Source organism: Gavialis gangeticus, unplaced genomic scaffold (genome assembly GCF_001723915.1).
Source record: "Gavialis gangeticus isolate Ggan-Ray unplaced genomic scaffold, GavGan_comp1, whole genome shotgun sequence".
Lineage (NCBI taxonomy): Eukaryota > Metazoa > Chordata > Crocodylia > Gavialidae > Gavialis > Gavialis gangeticus.
The window spans coordinates 139,834,325-139,853,880 of NW_017729022.1; the positions used below are offsets into that span (position 1 = coordinate 139,834,325).

General features: G+C 42.1%; 1 protein-coding gene across 2 annotated transcripts in view; it reads right to left on the minus strand.

The window, feature by feature from the left end:
* Nucleotides 1-19,556, minus strand: part of SEL1L2 (SEL1L2 ERAD E3 ligase adaptor subunit) — a 59,372-nt gene that overhangs the window by 12,228 nt on the left and 27,588 nt on the right. The window contains exons 5-13 of one of the 2 annotated variants that reach the window (XM_019516247.1): nt 17,890-18,044; nt 16,586-16,642; nt 13,612-13,680; nt 11,512-11,589; nt 7,535-7,597; nt 6,815-6,902; nt 6,158-6,306; nt 2,551-2,716; nt 2,402-2,476 (exon numbers count right to left, since the gene is read on the minus strand). In XM_019516247.1, coding sequence (XP_019371792.1) covers nt 2,402-2,476; nt 2,551-2,716; nt 6,158-6,306; nt 6,815-6,902; nt 7,535-7,597; nt 11,512-11,589; nt 13,612-13,680; nt 16,586-16,642; nt 17,890-18,044 — 900 coding nt within the window. The remainder of the gene's footprint in view (nt 1-2,401; nt 2,477-2,550; nt 2,717-6,157; nt 6,307-6,814; nt 6,903-7,534; nt 7,598-11,511; nt 11,590-13,611; nt 13,681-16,585; nt 16,643-17,889; nt 18,045-19,556) is intronic. The other variant, XM_019516248.1, reaches the window with a different exon arrangement.

The following is a 19,556-nucleotide window of genomic DNA, read 5'->3' on the forward strand; positions in this document are numbered from 1 at the left end:
TGGTAGGTGATTGCACCGCTCTTGGAGGGATCTTATTCCACAGTCTGGACACCCTAGTTATGAAGAAGTTTGTCCTAATGTTGAGCCTGAAACAGTCTTCCAGGAGTCTGTGGCCATTACTCCTTGTTTTCCCCAAGGGTGCCTTGCTGAACAGTTGTTCACTGAGCCCCTGATGTATTCCCCTGATGTAGCGATAAGCCGCTATCAGCCTTCTCTTTTTCAGGCTGAAGAGTCCCAGGTCCTTCAGCCCTTCCTCATATGGCTTGCCATACAAGCCTCTAATCATATGGGTGGCTCTTCTCTGTACTCACTCAAATTTTGCCATGTCCTTGTTAAAATGCGGCACCCAGAACTGGATACAGTATTCCAGTTGGGATCTTACCAGTGCTGAGTACAATGGAAGGATCACCTCCTTGGTCTTGTTGGAGATGCATCGATTGATGCATGCCAGGGTATTATTTGCCCTGTGGCAACAGCATCGTACCGCCAGCTCAACTCATATTGTGGTCCATTATTACCCCCAGGTCTCTTTCATTCAGAGTGCTGGTCAGGTTGGTATTACCAAGCCTGTAGTTGCACAGTTGTTTGTCCCCAGCACTCTACATTTCTCAATGTTGAACCTCATCTGGTTCTGACTTTCCTAACCTGCTAGCCTGTCTAGATCCACCTGTATCTGTAGCCTATCTTCACATGTGACCATGCTTCCCCATGACTTGGTGTAATCTGTGAACTTGGCCAGTGAGCTCTTCACCCCAACATACAAATCATTGATGAATATGTTGAAAAGTACAGGACCAAGTACTGACTCCTGCGGGACACTGCTGCCTGCTTCTTGCCAGGATGACACAGATCTGTTCATTAGGACTCTCTGGATCCTACCCTGCAGCCAGCTTCCTACCCACCTAACCATCTCACAGTTAAGCCCAGTATCTTCCGATTTTCTCGCAAGAACTTTACCAGATCAAAGGCTTTTTGGAAGTCAAGGTATACAATATCCACCACTTCTCTCTTATCCAGGTGGCGAGTTACCTGATCGTAAAAGAAGATGAGGTTGGCAAGATAAGACCTGCCTGCAACGAAGCCATGCTGGCTGAAATTCAGAATCCTATCTTTTGCAAGCCTATCAAACATAGACTCCTTAATGATTTTTTCCAGTTCCTGCTATACAGCTAGAACTATAGAAGGAGGTATAATAAACGGGTTGGAAAAGATTTGGTTGTCATTAAAGTAAAGATGATGTTTCAAACAATGAGAAATAGATTCAATCACTAAGACAAGTATGAAGGGGACTTAAGCAAATCCTTCCCACCCCCACCCTGCAGTGCTAACAGATCAGGAAAAAGGATATAGACAAATTGACAAAAACAATGGAGTTCAACTAGCAAGGAAAGAAGAGAGGTCAGAGTTTGGAGGCTTAAGTCTCAAGGAGACGGAAAGAATGACTAGCATGATCAGGAATTAGGTGGAAAGAGACTAAAGAGACTGTTGAACAAGGTGAGGGGAGAAATCATTGATGATTTTAGTAAAGCAGCTAGTATAGGATCTGAGAAAGTAGGCTGCCACCTATGAAGGCTTATGTCTTTCTGAATGAGGTCGTAAGTATAGACATTCTAAAAGCCTGTGGCAAATGCACTCTAGATATTGCACTTAACTTAAAGTGCTATAAGTTAGAGCATGTTCAAACTGAACAGACATTCTCCATTCGGTGGAAGGGGGGCTTGCACTGCTCAAGGCCAGCACGTAGGGGGAGCTCTCACATGCCTCCCAGCATGCCCCATGGATTTCCCAGCCTGCCAGAGACTCCCGAGTACAGTTGAATGGGCAAGCCATCTCTGACTGGCTGCCTGGTGCAGGGGAGCAATCAACCCTTCACTGCTCTGTCAGTGATGGGAATCAGAGAAGCAGGGTTGGAAGGGACCTCTGGGCCAAGCTGGGGACACTCGGGGGCCAGGATCCAGGTAGGGGAGCCCATCTACTGATTGCCGGAGGGGGCAGGCTGGGCACTGGAATCTCTACAGAGATGCAATAAGGGCTGGGTGCACCTGTTCTGCCTAGATCTGCCCCAGATCAGGGTGAGGAGGGGATGGGTGCAGAATATGATTGCTCAGGGCCAAGCTGGATATGGACATGGACACAGACATCCCCCAAGCCCACCAAACACCAGTAGCAGTGGCAGCAACAGATCCACTCCCTGCTCACTGCACCATGGCTCTGCTCAGGGACAGGCTGGAGACCCATGCATGCATATATGCACACATGTGTACAGTCCCTGCCCACCCCCCCAAGCCCTTCTCCCTGCAGAGATCCACCTGCAGCAGCAGCATGGGCCTGAGCTGAGGAAATTCATACTAACAAGAGTGGGCAGCTATAAACAGTTTACTTCTAACTCAGGGTTACATACCTTGAGCTGCAGCTCTCTTCCACAGGAGAAGTGCCAATGGATACTTGTGATCTTCCCTGAGAATTTTAACCTTTTCTGTAAAAGACACTGAATTAGCATGGTTTACAGGACACTTCAATATATATGTGAGAGAAAATAACTGATCTTACCAGATTCCAAAATGTAAGCTGAATTACTTTGAGCTACTTCATATCCCATTTCTGCTAAAAATGCATATTGAACAAGAGATGAATCTGTGTCACTGGCCTGGTAAGCAAAGTATGCAGTCAGGAACTTCTCAGACCAACTTCCCAGTTCACAAACACTTCGGTAGAGCTGAACAGAGGCACAGTGACAGAACAAACCCGTGAAATTTTATCCCTTATCAGAAGCAATAAGTTTGAGTAGTTTGCCATTTTTGTAGCATGCAGCAGAGTTAATTATGCACATTATTTACACAAAAAGAAGTTATGTTAAACTGCATCTTTCACTGGTATAAAGATATCAATAAAACAGATGAATTCATGCCTAGTTTAACATTTTTGCCTTACCTGCATATAAAGAAATAGAAGTAATCAAGATTGTCATGTAAGACTTCATATAAGAGGGGATATTTCAGATGCACTGCTATGTATCAAGCCACAAATAAGAATGGCAAAACTGCTTAAAAGATCTTTAAGGCAAGAAGGAACCATTGTGATGATGCAGTCCAACCTACTACACAGCACAGGGCACTGAACTTGCCAGAATTAATTCTTGCTTCAGATCCAATACTTGTCCTTGAACTAGTATACATCTTTAAAAAAAAAATCTAAACTTCAGTTTATAATTTCTAATGATGGCAATCCATTATCAATGATGGTAGGTTGTTCCAATGATTAATTACCCTCAGTGATAAATATATGTGCCTCACTTCCAGTTTAAATGAATCTACTTTCAACTTTGAGCTCATGGTTCTTGTCATACCTTTGCTAGCCTGAAGTGGATTATCAGAGGATTCCCTTGTTGATAGTTATAGCTTCTGATGAAGTCACTCCTTGCCTTCTCTTTGATAAATTAAATCAACTGAGCTCCTGAGTCCTTCAGTATCAGGCAAGTGTTCCAATTCTTTAATCATCCATGTGGCATTTTTCTGGACTCTTTACAATTTAAGAAGGTCTTTATTGAATCACAGCTTGTTTGTACGTGACAAAATTAGCCGTTAAAGTGGCTTAATTGCCCTTTTGCGCCACATTACTGGCATCTCTGTTTACACTTGCAGTGGTGAATTTCTTTTTAATTTCATCGTGATGCACACGTTCAGCAGTGTATTTCACTTTAAATGACCTTATGATGTAGCAAGGTAAAACCCATCTGCTGTGTTTTATTTTGCTATGTAACAAAGTGCAACAGTGCACAGAGTGCTGGAAGCCCAGACATGCTTAGGAAAGCTTGGGTTTGGCAGCCTTCCAGCACCCCGTGCACTATACCTGCTGCCTTCTCCCACCACCAGCACACCCAGCCACCCTGATGCCGTGTTGCTGCGCTGACCCAGGGGCAAGCCAGCCCGTTCCCGGGCGGTCCCAAGCACTGGGAAGATGGCAGGGATGGTGCACGGGGTGCTGGAGCCTACCTGCCTCTCCCACAGCTGCAGGGAGAGCTGCCAGCAGCCCAAGTGGTCCCTGACCTGCAGCGAGCCCCGGTCCTTCCCTGCACAACAGCGGTGCCCATGGGCAGCATCTGCCCACTAGCAGCCCATCCGGGTGGTCCCAGGGGGTACCACCGCCGCAGAGGGAAGGACCAGGACCTCCCACAGCTCGGGACCACTTGGCCTCCCAGCAGCTCGGCCCCCAGCCGCAGGAGAGGCGGGTAGGCTTTGGGGGGAAAAAAGGATCAGGTCCCTCATCACTTTTTTTTTTCTCCTGGAGCCTGCCTACATCTCCCACAGCAAGGGGACAAGCTGCCAGCAAGCCAAGCCCCCAGTCCTTCCCTCCACAGCAGTGGTGCCCCCTGAGACCACCCAGGCGGGGTGTTAGCAGGCAGGTGCTGCCCAGGGGGTGCCACCACTGCAGAGAATTTGGGATTCCCCCTGCAGTTCAGGGCCCGCTGACAGCTCAGCCCTTGGCCGTGGGAGAGGAGGGCAGGCTTTGGGAAAAATAAAGATCAGGCCCCCACTGCTTTTTTTTTTTTTCTGGCAGAGCCTGCCCATGGTAGTGTCATCACTGTGACATGACGGAAGTCCCTATATTGAAATGGTGGGTTTTTAATTGACACAAACTAAAGAGAACTAAAACCCCGTCATGCGTACAAGTACCCTCAGACACCAGAACTGGATACAGGATTCTAATATCTACACTAATGCTGAGTATAAAGATAATATAACCAACTACTCTCCTATTTTATATATTCCTCTGCTTATACATCAACTATCACATTGGTCTTTTTAATCAGAGCTGCACTGGAAGCTCATGTGTCCATCATGAACCCCAGCCCTTTTTAACAGCCTTTCACAAGACACAGCATTGACTGACACAGAACAGGGTCAAACAATTGAACCAAATGAACAAAATTTAATTTGGAGTGCAATAACTTGATGAACTGAGGCAAAACAGTGTGGTGTTAGCCTCTTACTCAGCTAAGCTGGGAGACATGTAGGTCTATATTCTATGCTACAAGATACCACCAAAGGCACTGGCTGTCTGTGACTGGCATCCATTGGTGAGATTGCACTCTCCCACAGATTAACAATGATCTGGTTATACCACTAGATAATACTTGGGCATTCAAAAGCACCTTTCCCCCATTAATTTTACAGCACATCAGAATTAAAATATGTGTGCAAAGATATTTTCCCAGAAGTCCTCTAGTGTTGAGAGAGGTGAAGGGAATAGAAATTACACTGGTGCACTGTGGCTTGTGGATACTTTTTTGGAAAATGTAAAGACACTCATGGAAGGCTGTGTAGAAGAATACTCCTTAAGTAACTATAAAAGACCATGTTATACATGTACAGTTGAAAAGGCAGTGTAAAAAAATAAAATCTTAACAAAAATGCCAGCTAACTGTTTGAGTTACAAGGGGACAGATAAACTGAATGTATTTATAGTACATAGAAAAGAGTTAATTAACCAAAACCCACCCAAAAATCTTCAATCTATATTTAAAATGTTCTATCGATAGTCAAATATTTAAGGACTTAAAATATTTAGGGGTTTTAGGTCAAGTCAAACATGTAGAGCTTGGAGATTAGGAAGAACTTTCTCACTACAAGGGGTGGTTAAATGCTGGAACAGGCTACTTAGAGAGGCTGGGGCGTCCCCATCCCTGGAAATTTTCAAAAGCAGATTGGAGAGACACTTCACTGGGATAGTTTATAGACAGAGATGATCCTGCAATGAGCAGAGAGCTGGACTAGATGGTCTCCTGAGGTCCCTTCCAGCCCTACGTTCCTATGATCCTACAGAAAGATTTGACTTTACTTTCAAGAAGTGTCAAATAAGAGTACTTGAACGTATGTTGTTAAATGACAAAATAGACTTAAAGGTGTAAAAGCTGTCACACTGGGATGTTGTGGGTTACCTTCAACTCTAATTTACAGTGGTGTAAGCCAGAACCAATCTAAACAGATGTTTCCTCTCCAACATCTTCAAGTACAGACTTTGGATACAAAAGAACAGAGAACAGAGAACCTCTATGGAAACCATGGAAACAAGTTAAAAAATAAACCAAAAATTACCCCCTCCCCCCAGGTATTATTTAAATAACTAATAACTTTTTTTTAAAGAAAGCATGATTTACCTCAACTGCATTTTGGCATGATCTAAACACTCCTGTTCCTGCAGCGTACATCTGGCCCAAGTAATAAACAGCAATGGGTTGCCCATTTTGAGATGCCACGTAAAAATATTTGAAAGCAAGCTTATAGTCTTTCTTGACTCCAGTGCCAGCTGCAAATCAGATTTAGATTGGAACTTTTATTTTTTGTAAATATAGCGATACCAGAGTAATGCCTGGTCCTTACATACCTAAGGGACCATCTCCTCCTCTATGTCCTTTGCAAATCTCTAAGGTTAGTCAAGAGCAACCACCTACAAGGTCTCTCTGTATGCCACATTTGTACAGTGCAAACACACGGGATGTCATTTTCAGGCGTCACTCTTCAATTTTGGAACTTCCACCCCCCTTGCAGCCCATCAGAAGTGTTAAAAGACCTTATTTGGGTAGGCTTTTAGCAGGCAGGGTTAAGTCATAGGCTGTTATTCAGGGCACTGTTTGGGGAATTGTTTTATTATTTTTTCATCTTGTTTATTATTATTTCATATTTTATCTGTTTTAGGATTTATCTTGTTTTATTGTAAGCCACTCTGAGCCTTTTGGGGGGAGGGTGGCCTATAAATCAAATAAATACATACATAAATAGATAATACAATTTTTTGGTAAAGACACAAAACTTACAGTGATACATGATTCCTAGCTGGAGCTGTGCATCTGCCAGACCTTTCTCAGCGGCTTCTTCAAAGTACTTAAAAGCTACAGTGTAGTTCTGAAAGGTAAAGTACCCTCTGTTGTAGAAAGTTCTGTGAATCTTCCCTCATGGTAAAAATTCAGTACTCAGAAAGACAAAAATGTTTCATTTCTGAGTGGCAGTGTTTAATGGCAGATTGTTAGTTGTAATCCATTAAGTGAAAGGAACAAAAAAGTCAAATCATATTTTTCCTCGATGTGCAGGTTGCCTACTCTGCGAGACCCTAACCTCATTCTCATCTCAGATTAGTTTTCCACAGTGCAATGCCATGGAGTTCAATGAAATAATTCACATTTTTTTAAATAAATGTAAATAGAATCAAGTTCATTTTGTTTTCATTCTTTTCCTTGAACTCTGGCCTTGATTCTTTTCTGTCTTACATGAGTATAAGGCAGGAAAAATGCCATGAAAGATGCATAATGATGTATTCAGAGTACAACAAAAATTGTCAGACTTGCAGTGGTACAAGACTTTGTTTAAATTAAATTCTAATTTAAATGATACACTATTTGTGTTCTAATCTCCTATTAAAGGAGATTATATTGGACAGTAGCCATCTAAAGATAGTACTGATTAAACATTTTAGTCTTTCTGACTTTTCCTGGTTATATTGTAAGAAACATGTTTGAAGTAACAAAAATAATTCTTACCAATGGGACTCCTCTTCCCTGGAAATAAAGAAGACCTAGTCCCCATATTCCAACAGCATTGCCCTAAAATAATGTATTGTTTGCTTTTAATTCTTCAGTAAATACATTTTAAAAATTCTTGTCTTAAACATAAATGTGTAAAACAGGGCTGTCCACCTTGTAAGTGGCTGGGAGCTGCACACCAGTATGGGCTGAACCCGGTGGGGCCACACAGCATGCAAGCCAGACCAGCACAAGCCACAGACCGTCTCGGACACACACCATGTTGGCATCCCTCCCACTGCACTGTGCCACACAGGTGTCCCAGCTACACCATGCCTGTGGGCACCCTGCCCCCACCCTCAGCTTCCCAGCCACTGCTTCCCCCAACTGCACCAGCTGCTGTGGACCGTGGGCTCCTCCAGCACTGTACTGCACCACTCGCTGGGGTGGGAGTGGAAGCCAGAGGAGGGAGGGGAGCTGGGAGATTTGTCTACAGCAGACTGGAGCAACCAGCAACCAGGCGTGAGCCTGGACACTGCAAACAAACCCACTGGGGGCTCATACAGCCTGCAGGCTGCCAGTTGGACTGCCCTGCTATACAATAGCTGCTAACTATTATTATTTATACTTACCTTGTACTATTTATATAGGGAACTTAGAACTATGAATTCAGATACTGATTTATAGACCAACACTAAATTAGTACTTCCAAGCTGATGAATCTCATGGGACCCTGTAACCTAAAAAAATAATGTGTAAAGATGCAATAGGACTTGTTTCTACCTTAGGGGTGCACGCAGGGAGCATACTCTGCATGGTATGTTGTCTCCCCTCTCAGGTGAGAAGCGCTCTCGATCATCGCTGCAGTAGTGACACTGGTGTTGAATATTATGGAAGCTCCTTAGGGTCTGGATCAGCAGTGGTCAGCAAAGGTCTGACATTTTTAACTGAAATGTCCTGAATCATTGGAACTGAAATACTTTGTAGAGACTTAAATTCAGTGAAGTTTCAGTAGACCCCTACCTGCCAGACAGGGTCCCATCACATATGTGCTTGGTTTCTGACCAACTTACTCAGCTCTTGGCAAGCACCTGGGTCCTCCTAAGCCAGGGCTTCAGGGTCCTTGGCTCCAGGGCAGCCTGCCATGTGAACTGGCTTTGAGTTGGAGACTGCAGCAGTGTCCACACGAGCATGGACATTTGTTTCCCTGGGGACAAGTAGCAGTGGCACAAACTTCTCCCTGAGGAATTGTTGTGCCATGCGCTCTGTGGCATGTGGCAGGTTACCCCAGGTGGGGTAGGGGAGGCTGGGGCCCATACTGGGCTGGCCCCAGAAGCCATATGTGGGATTCTGGGGCCTTCCTGGGGCTGCAGCAGCAGCAATTCTGCTGCACGGAGCCTGGCCAGCAGCCCGAGTGTGACTCCGGCCAGCCAGACTGCTGTGTGTGCCGCTCCGCTTTTTTTTGCACAAGTTTTTTTGAACCTAGGATCTTCTTGCAGGGCAGAGAACAGCTGAATGTATGGTAAGTGGTGCCGCAGACACGTCCTCATCTGGATGCAGCCTGCAGGGCTTCCAGTGCTCCTGAACAACCTACTGACAAACTGCCAAAGAGCTAAGGCTACCTTCCTTTTCATGAATGACTGCAAACTGCTTATTTTCATTCTGAAATGGATCAAAACCAAGTTGAAACATCAAAAATCTGCACAAAATGCTATGTAACTTCTTTCTAGCCTGGACTCACATGGAAGGTGGGGTCTTGAGAAGTATGCAGGCTGGAGGAGGTGTAGGTAGACTGGGTTGGGTGCATTTTTTACTCCACTGGTCCTGCAAAGCTTCAGCCATATTATATTCATGCCAGCTTCACCATACTGAGGATCAAAGGAGGGAGAAACCCAGAAATAACAGTCTGTTGTAAAGCCTGGTAATAGTGTTTCATTGAAGCTGTGCTATCAATGGCTGTTGGAGAGACATTCTGTGTGAACAGTCCTGGACACTGCATGCACTTGTAGGTGAGATGTGTCTTTCATTCTTCAGAGGGGTCCAAAGCCAACTCTCCTTCCAAAAAAGAAATACTTATGAAGAAGCGGAAATAGTCCCACTTCATTTCATTACACAGAGTTCTGTAGTTTCAAGGTTCGGATGGAGGTAGCCCAAACTAGAATTTTGAACGTCTGTATTTACTAGTTTCAACAACTATTTCCTTTTTGTTACTCAGTTCACATGATCTTATTCCAATTCATAAGATATTTAGCAGAAACAGTTGTGTTTTGGCCAAAGCAAATAGTCAGTAATGAATGATATATTTAAGCCAGCTCATAAAAGCAAACAGTCCTATACCATCTTAGCTTCCTTGTCTCGATTGTTTCCTTAATGGTTTCTTAAAAGTTATGTTGTTCGTCCTTCGCAAGCAAAGATGACTGCATCCAGCGGGTCGGGGGTGGGGGGGAGAAGAGAGAAAGGAACCAGGAAAGAAAAAGGGAGGGAGAAAAGAGAAAGGGAGAAAGAGAGGAAAAAGGAGAAGGAGAGAGGAGCGGGGTGGAGGCTAGGTCACATGGGTACGCAGGTGACTTATAAGCCCCATCTTTGCCCTGAACAATCTGCTGCATCAGGGGCAGGAGAGCAACGAGGACTGGACATGAGAAGTCCTCGTTTTCCTGGCCACACACTTCCTTGCTGCCTCTGCCGTCCGCTGCTTGAAGGCCAGTGCTCTGCTCTGGACCGATGACCTCCAGGATGGATGGTCACGAGTGATTTGCTCCCATAACCCTGGGTCAGTGCCAAAACTCTTTAAAAAAAACATCTTTAGGGTGTCCTTGTACTGCTTCTTTGGTGCACTGAGAAACTGTACTCCATTTAACAGTTCACCATAGAAGATTATCTTCAGCAGGCAAGTGTTGGGCATTTTTGAAAGGTGGCCAGCCCATCCTAGCTGCACCAGTTTCAGTAGGGTATGGATACAGGGGAATGATGGTCTTCTGAGCACCTTGGTGTCTGGAATCTTATCCTGCCCCTTGATCCTAGGTATCTTTCACAGGCAGCACAGGTGGAAGTGGTTGAAAATTATAGTATTGTATAAATTACACAAGCACTCCAGCTATACTCCGTTTAGTGGATACATCATCTTGTTATCTTCTTCTATTGTGTCTTAGTGCTATGCTACCTGTGATATATGTATTCTATATTCATTACACATTATATAGTATTGTATGATCCCCATTACATTTGATCACGATGGAATGAGGTAAGAATGAAGTGAACATAATTTATGATTTATTAGCTATGTTAATTTCTGCCAGAATCTTCACTTTTTTCCTGCATTAGCAGGAAGATGCCGAGAATAGGTCTTTCCCTCAACTGTTTATGATTTTTGTGCTTTTAAACCTTATTTAACATATAAAAGCTCAATGGAAACCTGTTTCTCATCTGCTTTACGCAGATATATCTTCATTTTTATAGTTTCTGTATGAAGCTGGATGGAAATGTTGGCTTCATCTTTGACATTCATCAGTACAGCATGTACTTTTGGACTTGTCCTCTGAAAAGAATATTTGTAGATACACAAATGGCTCCTTAAACTTCAAGATCTACTTGTTTCTATCAAACAGGCTCCAGTGTGTCAATGGGCACTTGATACTTCTCATCCTTTCTACACTTAGTGAGATCTTGAGATGCAATTGAGCTTAATGAGAATTGAGGATAATTAGCACCTTGCAGAATTGATACTTAATTTGCACACAATTAGTTCTTCTGCCTGTTCCTATCTGGCAACTTTTCTGCTTGGTTTTCCCATTACCCAAACATAACCAACTGTTTTAAAAATAACCAGCTATACAACTTGATTATATTTCGTATACTTAGAAATGTGCCATACTTAACAGCGTTCCATTAAATGGGTTGCCTGTTTTTTTTTTCCTCGTTAAGTAAGAGAGGTGCAGATCACAAATACTTTCTCAAAACATATAAAAAAAGGAAGAGAAAATTTTTCATTACAGTACCTTTTCAGCTGCCATTGTGAAGTATTTAAATGCCGTAGCATTACTCTGTATCACAGCAACACTTCCTTCTAAAAACATCTTGTTGATACATAGAAAAGAGAAAACTTCTTAGTTATGTAGCATGGATTTTTGCCTATCCAGAGTTTTCCAAAGAACAGGTCAAATTCAGTTCTCAATTACCCTAGCAAGCCTAAGTACTGCTCTTACTCATACCAGTGAAGTTAATGGTATGGTACAGGTGACACGCAGAGCAAACTTTGCCTGTTTTCTCCCATTCATGAGTCTAATTCTTAGTTTCTAAAATGGTGATAATTATAGAGCCAAATTAATTACTTGTTTGCAACTTAGAAAACATTCCTTTAAATTATTTTCCATCTTCTTTGAGACCAACATTTTCAGCTGAGACTAGTGATTATGGATGGCTCCATTTAAGTGCCCATCTTATAGGGGAATGATGTTCAGAAACAGATGGAATACCAGCCCCATGAAAATACGGTCCTTTTAAGGAATGATAATCAAGCATTTGATAACTGAGGCATTCCAAATTATTACTCTGAAAAATCTTAGCCTTGGTAGCTTCAGGACATTTCTTTCTTTCCCTATAGTTAGCATGTATATCCTTCCAGAGTTTGTACTGGAGCTGAAATACATTACAATCTCATTAAAATGAACTCCTTGGGCCTGAGAGAAGATTCCTTAAAAGAGTCTGTTTGCTATAATAATATCAGTCAATATGCTGCATCATAATAATGGAAAGATTAGCTCCTGTTTAGATGATTAAATTGGGGGGTTGGGTTGTTATAATGAGGCTGTACAGTGTATCTGTGTCTTTTTGTTTATCAGCAATATTAAGTATCACCAGAATCCAGAGTACATAGGAAGGAGAAAGATTGGTTTTGTAGTCACCCAGTAATTTGATAGGTTTCTTACTTTTATCTGCTGGCAAAATAGCAAAACTTCATATTCCCTCTACAATTAAATATGAGGATACTTTAGGCTCCAAATATGGTCTATATCCCCTCTGAAATCCTATTCTACTTTGTTACTTTGATTATGGCAAGTATTGTGGGCCAAAATGTGTGCACACTTCTACCTGTGGCTTCTCAGTGAGCTTTACTATAACTGAAGGCAGAACTTGGTTTGTATATATAAATAAATACATAAATATAATTTAAGCTATAAATATATTTTAAGATGTAAAGTGACTTGCTTTATTTTGCATTTCTACAAACCTTTGTTCAGCTATGGCTTTGTTTTTATATTTTTAGTTATCTGAGCCTCTTTCTGAGTTGCTGCTTTTCATTGTCAGTCCAATAATAAACTAATATAGTTGGTTTAAGACTGAAGAGAAGGTGTTCAGTCTTGCCCATTTATACAATCTCTGTCCCATCTTGATTCAACTCTGTTAAGCATAACCATTGTTACTTCATGCCCTTTTCCCATTCTGCTTATGGTAGGGAGTAGCAGTGCCAAGGAGCCTATTCTGTCCCCAGTGTCTTGAATCAAGATGTGGCATAGCCTCACAGGGCACATCCAGACAAGCACGGTCGTGCGGTATGTGACACTGCAAACATGTTTGCAGTGCCACATACCACACAGTCGGAAGTTCTCCGTGCTGCAAGGACTCACTGCCCAAGCGTGCGCTGCTCCACTTTTTTTCCCCCGCATTTTTTTTTTTCACCCTGGATATCCCGAAGCAGTGCACGCTCAGGCAGCATGCGCTGCTAAAACGTGAAGCTGGGCCACTTGGAGCTGTGCTGCAGCTACTGGCCAGGCTCTCCCTGGCAGGATCACCATGGCTGCAGCTCCAGGAGGCCCCCAGGTAAGGCTGCTGGGGCCAGCACAGTGCTGGTCCCAGCCTCCCCTATGCCACCCAAGGCAACTTGCCGCACGCCAAAGCATGTGTGGAATGGGCATTCCCTGGGGACAAGAACTTGTCTCTGGGGAACCAAATGTCCATGCACATCTGGATGCACCCACAATGTGCAAGGGGCAGAGGTCTTTGTACCAATATTCTCCTGGATGACTGTGTTAGGTCTAGCCATTCTCTACTTCTTAACCCTTGCAATTACTTAAGTTAATTACAAAAGCAATAGGTACCTTTCCCAGGAATGCCATACCATTAGCATTCCCTGCTTTTGCCGCCTTTAGGAAGTAGTAGAAAGCTTTCTGAAGAAGAAGCAAGGACAAAGTTATGCTTTTTCAGGGGGCAGGGAGGTGGGGGGGGCGGAATTAAATAAATATTAAACAAGGTCAATATTTTGCTATGCAATATGCCATCCCTTGATTCATATGGACCAAAAATGCATCAGGACATTAAAAATGGCTTTACATATTTAGATCCTGAATGTGCAAAAACTTAAATAGAAGGCTTATATGATTATGCACGTGCAATCCCAATTAATATTCCTGTAGAATCCGGGCTTAATTTGATATGATGGGTGTGTGACAGCTGCAGTAGTCAGAAGTTGCCTAGGATTCAGCCTTCAGAACAGGACCAGATTGTCACTGTTGAGACCATATAAATCAATATTTCAAATGCTGATTTGAGTCTATGGGAACATAAGAAAGAAATATTAATACTCCTCAAAATATGAATTACCTTTCAAAAGTATTATCCTTTTGACTTTAAAATACATTCCTTCCCTATTCCCCAACTGTTCAGATCTTTGCATTCTGGTGACTTCACTAACCCAGTAAGCCAGAAATTGTCTCATTTTCCATCTTGCTAGTAGGAACAGGAAGGTAAGAGACTGATTTAATTGTTTCCCTTACAGGAACAGAGTAGAAAGGAACCTTCCTCTACTTCCCTCCTTTCTGTGGCAGCTTGGGGTCTGCTTTTATTAGGGGAGAGAGAGCTGATTTTGAAATTTAATTTGTTGCTTCATCATTATTTTTCAAATAATAGTACTGTACTATTATCCAATGCTGGAATCTGGATCAGGGCTCCATTGCTCTGGGCACTGTGCCATGAGAGGTTAGAAAAGTCCCTTGCCTCAAAGTCCTTGCCAACCTAGAGAAGAGCAGCAGCTCAGTGGCAGCGGTTGGGTAGGCAGGGTTACCCTTCCCTACCAGCTCCCCTGGGACAGACAGCTTGGTCAGCTCCAAGTAAGTGTGAGAGGAGGCAGAGGGAGAGTCCTGGGGGTAAAGGGAGGACCATGGGAGCCCCAGGGGGCAGGATGTAAGCCCAGAATGGGAGTGGGGTATTCTTCTTACTTTTCAGTCCTCCAGGCCCCTGCTGGCCAGATTGTGTTACTGCTCCAAACAGGAACTAGCACTTACAATGGGGGCGGGCAATTATTTTGGGCAGAGGGCCGCTTACTGAGTTTTGGCAAGCCATCGAGGGCCTCATGACAGGCAGCCCAGGGCAGATAAATATTAATTTTCTAAATTTTTTAGGGGCCCCGCAGGTCAGCTAAAATGGCCTGGCAGGCCACATCCGGCCCCCAAGCCGTATTTTGCCCACCCCTGACTTACACCAATCAACATTTGAGCGGCTAACAGTGTAATGTGTAACAAGGCCCTCAGAGCTGTGCATTTTCCCAAGACTGAACAGCAAATGCCTAGCAAGCAATTTGTGCACCCAGGGTAGCAGTGGTTCCTGGGCTGGCAGTGACAGCTGCTGTCAATTTTCTCCCCATCTAAGTCTGAGCTGGCGCCCTGCTTTCCCACCCCTAGTTACGCTACTGTTGAACAGTAGAATTCACTTTGCGGTTAGAAAGTGTTTGCCATACAACACCCAAACATGGTGACTTGATTCACTAATTTTTGCACAGGTGACCTGAGTCTGACAGTGTCCAGTACGTAGCATGTCAGAAGACAAAAGAAAAAAGCAGTGATTTTTATTTCAGTTAACCAGGTATTAATGCATGGAGGGGGCACCATTTTTTCCAACTTAGCAAGCAACTAGCACAAGAAGGCCAAAATCAGGAAGAAAAGGGTGCTGAAAACAGGAAAAGGAAAGGAAAAGAGACAAGAAGAAACAAAACGCTGAAGTACCATAACATGTTATTTACAGTAGAAAATTTTGAATGAATGATTTCATGGTTATTTGGCTGTTTCTACCAAAATATTCTGAGAAGTTTCCCAGCCTTGGATATGGAATAGCTGACACCTCTTTCCTTTAAAGTCTTTTCTGTTTTAGATGCTATAGGGACCTGATACTGGTCAGGGTCTGAAACAGGTCATTAATCACCATCATTTTGTTTCTGAGCGGCTGTAGATGCCAGGTTTAATGAGATGGAGTTGCTGGATTTAATTTTATCCAGAGTTTGGTTATGCTTATACAGTCAGGTAACTTGAACCCAGCAGAGTTGCATCAGCAATAAAGTTGACCTTTTTCGAATCACAGTGCTAGAGCCAGTCAGAAAGTAGAATTTCTATCCTGTGGGATGTTCTGACATTTTGGAATTTGGTTTCATTCTGAATTGGAATAAAATAAATCAAAATATCTAAAATGTTTGTAGATGAATTCTGGAACATCATTTTGTTTCAATACTACAAAATATTTTAATATAAGCTATAATATAATTATTATAATATACAAGTCAGGAATTCTTTTCCTTTTTGAAATGAAATGTTCCCATCAAAAACTTATCCCAAAGAATTGCCATGAGTTTCATTCTGATTAAATATTTTGTTTGGCAAAACTGCATTTTGTGATGGAAAACTGTTCCATTAAAATTTGTCATTTGCTCTGTTTCATAGTGATTGGTAATATTTAAATAATTGTTTCCAAAAAACTGTATGTAGGCATAGGCTAAGATATTCAGGGCAAATCAGAAGTGTTTGCATTTACTTTATATGTTTAAAAAATATCTTTCCCTGGTACTTTATTCGCTGCTTTGGGGTTCTAAGGTAATCATGGGTCCCAGTGATTGAATCAGGACCCATCTACCTTTGCAAGGACACCCAATAAAATACTGTAGTATATCATACAAATCTCATTTATACAGAGTCCACTAAATTAAATTATTTTGGTTTACTCTAAAATATTCATATATTTAAATAAAGAGATTGTAGGGAAGACTAGTACCACAAAACTTAATACTGAACTTTTATAAAGTATACCTACAGAATGATCTTTTTCTACTCCCTTCCTTCCTACAAGATGTAATTGTCCAAGATACACCTAGAAATAATTATTCAAAATATTTTATTTCAGTAATATTCTCTACCTTTGTGAAATCCCATAAATAGATACTGCAAATCCCCTATTGACATAGAGTTAAAGCGTTTTGAAGTATTTAATTACTGAATTCTGAGCTAGTAGTATATCTTGAAAGTGTTTCTTTAATGGAATGAAGGTGATAAAGGTTTTGGCTTAACCCACAAGACTGTGTTTTTATTTCTACATTATGATGACTCCCAAAGTACATAATCAACCATGAGATCCCCATTGTGATAGGCATTGTAAATGCATGGTCCATGCCTGAATTGTTTACAGCCCCAAACCCTAATTCTGTAAGCAGATCTACACATGTGGACACTTTTGTCCATCTGTCATGTGGCAAATCCCCAGTATCTACTTCTCATGTGCCCAAATCCTAGTCTCTTTGACTACAGTGGTCCTTACTATGGCCCAGTATGACTTAAATACTTAGGGCTAGGATTATGTTATGGCTCTGAATGCTCAGTGTCAAATGCATATGTGCTTGCAGGGTACTGAGTGCCTCTCTCACTGGGCTACAGAGTCAAGATCCTTCTTGCTTCCTCTGCTTCTGGCCCAGTAACTCTTGAATTCTTTTCTACATAGTGGAATAGATTTAGGAGACAGAAATGAGAGAACCCCTGTTCTAGACTAGTCTACAACCTGTGGAAAGGTTTTCTCTTGGGAGATGGGACTTGTGGGTTTCAACATCCTCAGGGAAAGAAAGGAATTTCACTTGGGTCTTCCACATTGTGGGCAAATACTCTTAACACTTAGCTATTAGAAAAAGTAAACATCATTACTCCATCCTCTTGCTGTACTTTTGCAATGAAAACAGCAGCTGATGCAGTGTTCTGTATGCACTGTACACATATAGGTATGTAATAGGGTGCTCTGAGCCTACCTAACAGAGTGGGCTCTTCAGGAAAGACAGGAGGAGGACCACTTAGTTTGAGGGTCCCAATCAGACTTTACCTTGTGAAAGGTACCAAGTTGCTCAGTCTAGAGCAGTTTGCAGATGCACAAAGGTAGAACTTTCATCAATGTGGGAACTTCACTCATGAATAATTAGGTATCTGTAGACCCCAGGTATGGGTTTTGAGGATCACTTTTGAAATTATGTGCTTTGCTTCCCTCTAAGTCCTTTTGTGGGGCTGAACCTTAATTCATCTAGTACTGTAAGTCAGTATATTTTTTCACAAAAATATGATTTCATCTTTATAAATCACCTGTATCTGTGTGTCTCCTCTTTTAGCCAAAAACTTGTAGTATTGTTGTACATCCCAATCTAAGAAGACATTGTTGTAACTCATATTTTCTGATCTTTCCATCAGTCTCATTTTTTCTACTGGCATGTCATCATGTTTTCCTAATTTATCAGCAACTGTTAATAAAAATTATAAACTAAGAGTTGAGACAGAATTGTATTTAACAAGTGGGAAATGATTAACATGGGCAAAACATGTTTTATATAGTTTCCTGAATTATGGAAAAATGTGATTATGTAATTATATGGAAGGCATATATGAAACACAGAATTTAAACTGTCTTTTCTTCTTTTAATAGTTACTGTACTGTTGACAAGGGTAGGAATGGTATCTAACTGAGCTCATTGTTAACTTACAAAAATAAAGAAAAACTACTGAATAGGACAATGGTGGTTGTATCATTTCTCTTTTTAGAAACTATTCTTTGGCTGTATTTAGTTCTTAATTCTGGAACAATGACTGGTACTGTCCCTGTCACTGAAATCAAAACAGCAGCAGAATCAGAGGAAACATGAAAAGAAGACCTGCAACTGTTTAAAAGGACAACTGAAAATCCTCCTAAGGCAGGAGTGGAAATGAACTAAAAAGCTGAGGAATAACAACGGACAAAAAACTAACAACAGGAGAGGAGCAGAAGAAAAGTACAAAGCTTGGAAGAAGAGGCAGTGCCAAATTTTGCATTAGGAACTGCCATTTCATTACTGTATCTGCTATGGTATGTGGACAGAAGTCCAGTAGGGCTGACTTGGGAATTCACAACCATATTTATCAAATTAACTTGCATTTCTGCCAGCAACGTGCCATTTTTTTCTGCATTTATACAATTTCCATAAAGACCTTTACATGCATTTGAAGAAATAGAAATATAATATTAAAATATATCTGGTAACAGAAAGAGGTCAAAAACTTCCTATGATCACTTGATATTTCATTGATGTTGCCTTAATTATAAAAAACAGTAAGTGATCATAGGAAAAGTTGTTGGCCTCTTTCTATTACCAGAAATTAGATCTTAATATTATACCTCTGTTTCTTCAGATGCATGAGGTGGTCTTTATGGAAGTTATATCAATGCAGACGTTAACTTTGGCTGTATACACGCATTCAAGTGATCTAGGAGAATTCTCCCAGGTTTGTTCTCTTGTTAGAAAAACTTATCCAGAGATGCCTAAACAGAAATTCTAATGATTGCCCCTAAAGAGCAGAGAGCTTGTAGTGCTGATGCTGCACAGTTCCTATGCATGCATCTCAGCATGCTTTGCAGGATCCATTAGCCTACCTGGAGACAGACTAGCAGCAGTGCACAGCTCAGCCTGCGCAGTCCTGCAGCTCAGTGTGGGGATTGTGAAGTGGGGGTGTTCTGTTCCCTGCTCAGCTGGAGAAGTAGTCCAGTGAGCGATGCACCATCACTTGGGCGAGGTGGGGAATGAAAGCGAAACACCTGGAGATTCTGGAAGACTATACTGTAGCTTGTCTCAGAGCCTGTACAGACATTAGCTGTCCCAGGATAAACTCTCCTGGCAAAGATTTAACCTTGGTTGTTCCCAGGTTATTTTCCTCTGAGTAACCATTTTTGTTTTGGGAGAAAAATTGTGGTGTCTCCTGGGAGAACAGCAACTCTGTCAGGA